The sequence below is a fragment of the Penaeus chinensis genome, chromosome 7, assembly GCF_019202785.1.
Source record: "Penaeus chinensis breed Huanghai No. 1 chromosome 7, ASM1920278v2, whole genome shotgun sequence".
Taxonomy (NCBI): domain Eukaryota; kingdom Metazoa; phylum Arthropoda; class Malacostraca; order Decapoda; family Penaeidae; genus Penaeus; species Penaeus chinensis.
In genome coordinates this window covers 23,175,121-23,180,120 of record NC_061825.1, presented here as the reverse complement: position 1 = coordinate 23,180,120, position 5,000 = coordinate 23,175,121, and the positions used below count along the sequence as shown (strand labels likewise).

The following is a 5,000-nucleotide window of genomic DNA, read 5'->3' as shown; positions in this document are numbered from 1 at the left end:
AAGTACCGCCATTGTCACAGGGGTTCCCGTAGCATGCATCTATCTTGTACTGGCACTCCGAGCCGTGGAAGCCAGCGGCGCAACGACATTCATACTGCTGACCAGGGCCTGACCTACATGTCCCTCCGTTCTGGCACGGTCGAGTGTAACACAAGTCACACTTAGCGAGTATATCATCTGGTACTTTTTCTGTGAAAGGTGAACAAAATGGTATATCCAACTGCTAAGTCCTGAAGGTTTATAGATAAACTTAATCACTATCATTAAGTGGGTTTGGACAGGGGAATATTACATGGTATATGTCAAGTGATTTTGCAGAGCTTTGATGTTCGCTGTCGTTACATTAGTCAAAGCTTCAAGCTTGCAAGAAAGAAAAGTATATATGGCCAAAGAAATGGCAGGAAAGGTAAGAATCGACGATTTTTTTATCTTAATTTTTACAAGTCACCATTGGAATTTTGGGCAGATTTCCTGACGTAAACCATGATGATCAACCTGATTATTAATGTTAAAGAGACTATACATGTTCGCTCTTGTTATATCACTATGGTGTGCATTCGCCTGCAAGTATTATTTTGAATAGTCATATGAGGGATCTTCGACTGTTTCTGTAGATTGTAGATGTAAGGTAACTCCCGGGTCATCTTTATTCATACCGATCGCAAAAACGTTCACATTTTGTAAAATGGAGAGGAATCTTTATCCCTATGTGATAGCCCTTTAAATGACTTGAAGGCAACATACCTGTACAAGTAAACATTTCCGGAGGGGTCGTTAGAACCAACTTGTCCCGCATGGGTCGCGGGTCGGCACAACGAGCAATTCCGGGTTCCACGAAGTCTCCCTTCACCCACTTGGCCAGCCAAGCCAGCGAACAGTCGCAGTAAAGCGGATTCGCTCCAAGTGCACTGCATCAAAAGGCCAAATGTAAATCACTTAATAGTTATCCAGATTCAAACCGTGAAAATACAACACACAGTTTACAACATAATCTTACTGAGTACACAAAAGACACTTACATGTGCGTGATGGTCTCTAGGTCTCTGAATGTTCCCTCTGGAATAAACGAGACGTCGTTCCCGTGCAGAGAGAGAATTCTCAGAGCTTTGAGTCCAAGCAGAGCATCCCTCTCCATACAACCAAGTTTATTATAGGACACAATCCTGGTAAATGACAAGGAAACAGTATGAACGTATAGTTTTTATAGCAGAATAAGTGATTTTTTCCCCTACAGTGAATAAATAACATCTCATACGAAGAAAGTAGAGGCACGAAGTACGAGTAATGGCAACTTACAGTGTGGAGAGTTGCTTAAGCTCTGAGAAGGTCTTGTTGGATAGTATGGTGATCTGATTGTTGCTTAGGTCTCTATGGAGGAAGAAGGGATTATTATTGATCCTTTGCACTGTTATATCACATACACAAAAATCAATAACACATCATTATATCTTTAGTCAATTCCGTAATCATTTTTCCGTAAAAAAATCAAAACTTACAGCCTTTTCAGAACCTTGAGATGCTTCAGCCTCTCTGGGTCGACGCTCTTTATCTCATTGACGTCTAAATACCTGATGGAAAAATGGTCAGTTGCGTGAATCTCAGCTGTTCGTACACCTTATATTCAGGACATGTCTAATGTGATTGATTACCCCATAATCTATAACTGTTTATCATATTAAATCACGCACTCTCTTAACCTTTGTCTTGTTAAGTAATAATTGCCATTAAAACAGCATTACGAAGTCGGATATGATGGCGTTTCCCACTTACAGCTCGGTGGTGTCTGGCGGTATACCCCGAGGGATCTGGGTGAGGTGTGACCGCGAGCACCTCACTACAGCGCCACGGCACTGGCACTCAGGTGGGCAGTACACAGAGCCCGCGCAGTCATCCTCGTTGTTTTCATCTTCTGTAGAAAAAAAATATATATACCTTACTAACTGAGAATATATGATAAAAATTGACTTTTTCACCTTGAATATCATCTAAATATACCTTCAGAAAAAAGGTGGCTTACCCCTGCACGTGAGCTGCGACTCCTGAAGCTCAGTGACTGGCGTGTCTCTGAGGCTTTCTGGCAGGTGGCAGGTGGGGGACACGGAGCCCTCATGCATCGCCACGAACTCAGACAGCCATGAGGCGCGGCAGTCGCAGTTAAGAGGGTTCGCTGACATGTCCCTATGTACAGATGAAACGATGAAAGCTTTGGCACAAAAATACTATTTACTTGTAAATGTGTTTTGAATTATAAATGCTTTCTTTATATACAGATATCTGTAATCACACTTACAGCTTGGACAGACGTGGAAGGTGACTACTGATCCGCCGTGAGATACAGGAGATGTGGTTCCCGGAGAGGTCCCTGGAACAAACAATATATAGAGAGAGATTCTTTTGGATTCTGCTCAGTTTTTATATATATGAAGGTTACTCTATATGTGAACTTATATTTTCATTAAATATTCCCCAAGGAAGTCTATAAACGAAAATGAATTTTAGATAATGTGTTCTAACAAATAAGATTAATTTATTATAAAATATTTTAAGATGTGTGCCAGTGGTTCTCACAACATGCTACATTTAAAAGTATTTGTTTATTTTCTAAAAAAAAAAAAAAAAATTACATTTCAAAATGCATATATCGTATAAAAGTTTTAGTAGAATACTAGCTAAAGGCTCGTTCATTTCTTGCAAATGCAACGAAACTATCGCAGATGTTTTCTAGCAAGACTCATGACGATGACTCAGGAAGTGGGCTACTGAATGACCGTGTTAGGCACCTGTTCCACCGTGTTCTTACTGCATGGGTTACGATCCTTGACAGTGTATAATTAAAGTCAACATTTTGGGGTTGGGGGTGTGTGTGGGGTGTGGTGGTGTTTTGGGTGGTGGGGTTGGTGTTGTGTTTTGGTTTGGTGTTGTGGTGTGTGTGTGTGTGTGTGGTGTGTTGTGGGTGGTGGTGGTGTGGGTTGTAGTTATAGTATTTATAATATATATATTCAAATAAATAAATAATAACAAATTAAACACACACAACATTTATATTACAACATTAATTAACTATATACTATTTACATGCATTATGACAGATAGCTAGTACAATCGATCACCACACACCACACACATATCAACACACACACACATGACAAACATAGATGTGTGTGTGTGTTGTGTGTGTGTGTGTGTGTGTGTGTGTGTGTGTGTGTGTGTGTGTGTAGTGTGTGTGTGTTATGTGTGTGTGTGTGTGTTGTGTGTGTGTGTGGTGTGTGTGTGTGTGTGTGTGTGTGTGTGTGTGTGTGTGTGTGGTGTGTGTGTGTGTGTGTGTGTGTGTGTGTGTGTGTGTGTGTGTGTTGATTGTATGTATTGTATGTGTATAGTGTATTATTTATTGTTATATTATATATATTTGTATATTATATACACACACAATATACACACATACACCACACATATATACACACACACACAAACATAACACTAAACTAACTACACACAAACACACACACACACACACACACACACACACACACACACACACACACACATATATATTGTGTGTGTTTTGTTGTTAGTTGTTGTTGTGTTTGTGTGTGTGTTGTGTCGTATACTTATATATACAATAATATATGTTGTGTTTATGTGTAATATAAATATAATATATAATATATAATGTTATTGTTGTGTGTGTGAGTGTGTGTGTGTTGTGATTGTTGATATGTGTGTGTGTGTGTGGTGTATTTGTGTGTTGTGTGTATTGGTATGTGTGTTGTGTGATTGTGTGTTGTTGTCAACACTTGACTATGCACACTATGCACACACACACACTACACACACACACACAACCCACAACAACCAACATAATATATATATATATATAATATATATATATATTTATATCATTATAATGCATCAATGCAATATACTTTATAATACACACAGCAGTATAAATATATCCATCTATTATTTATATAATATTTATATATAGATAATAAAAACTGTTACTTACTGCGTAATCTACTGGTATAGAATAAGTATTAGTTGCAGTTTGGGGCATAAGTCGTGTTTTGTTTACTTTGCAATTTCTAAAATGTTCTGCATGATCTTCCAGCACCAACTTAGCATGGCATGTGGTGTTCAAGCCAAGCAGTTGGTTAGTAACGACCAGCCAAACTCTTTTAACCGATCTGTTTTAGAATCATATCGATTTGCCTCGAAACGAACAAGGCACGAGAGAGCAAGCAGTGGCAAAATGTAATGAGTCACTGAAGACCATTACGCTGGGTCAGGCTTAACTTGCGTTCGGATCAGGATCTGTACGCTTGTTTGGAGCGTGCGCAACAAGAGCTTGAGACTAGATTAATGATCTTATCTAGATTCAAGTCGTGAACTTGGGGGTAACTATAAGATCATTATTTATGGAATGCACACAATAATCTCCAAGGATCTATCCATACGGATATGTTTGTAAATACATGAAATACGAACTGGTTGCTCCGAAACTTCAACACAGACTACAGCTTTGCCATACTTGTGTAAAGTCCTGTAACTACCCTCCCTGTGTCGACCTACAACAACATTCATACAAAATTATTTCATAAAACAATCTCTGGCAACCGATGACTTAGTATGAGCTTCTGTTCTCTCCGCAAAAAGCACCAAACTAAAGAAGCGTCTGAAAACGTCAAATGAAGCGTAAGCAGACAGCAGGGCAGTTCCACTTACAGATGCGTGAGCGCTCTTGTCCCCCTGAAGAAATCCGGGCTGAGGGAAGTGAGGCGGTTATGGGAGAGGTCGAGATGGGTGAGTTCCTTGAGCTCAGCAAGGCTTGTGGTTCCATCAAGCGAGAAGAGCTGATTGTAACTCAGGTCCCTGAAAATTAATATACGTGATGTATATAATAACGCTAATTTTAATTTCCAATGCAATGCACATGCAAAGATATTTAAGAGATCATCTTTATTAATATATGCAAAAGAATAAGCAATGTCATTCGTATGTAA

At 39.2% G+C, this 5,000-nt stretch overlaps 1 protein-coding gene across 2 annotated transcripts in view; it reads right to left on the bottom strand.

The window, feature by feature from the left end:
* The window catches only part of LOC125027332 (protein slit-like), a 292,665-nt gene that overhangs the window by 7,390 nt on the left and 280,275 nt on the right, over positions 1 to 5,000 (bottom strand). For both annotated transcript variants that reach the window (XM_047616353.1, XM_047616352.1), the window contains exons 16-24: positions 4,723 to 4,869; positions 2,291 to 2,362; positions 2,018 to 2,178; positions 1,771 to 1,909; positions 1,497 to 1,568; positions 1,297 to 1,368; positions 1,020 to 1,163; positions 745 to 908; positions 1 to 189 (exon numbers count right to left, since the gene is read on the bottom strand). The exon at positions 1 to 189 is cut by the window's left edge and continues 28 nt beyond it. In XM_047616353.1, the coding sequence (XP_047472309.1) occupies positions 1 to 189; positions 745 to 908; positions 1,020 to 1,163; positions 1,297 to 1,368; positions 1,497 to 1,568; positions 1,771 to 1,909; positions 2,018 to 2,178; positions 2,291 to 2,362; positions 4,723 to 4,869 (1,160 nt within the window). The remainder of the gene's footprint in view (positions 190 to 744; positions 909 to 1,019; positions 1,164 to 1,296; positions 1,369 to 1,496; positions 1,569 to 1,770; positions 1,910 to 2,017; positions 2,179 to 2,290; positions 2,363 to 4,722; positions 4,870 to 5,000) is intronic.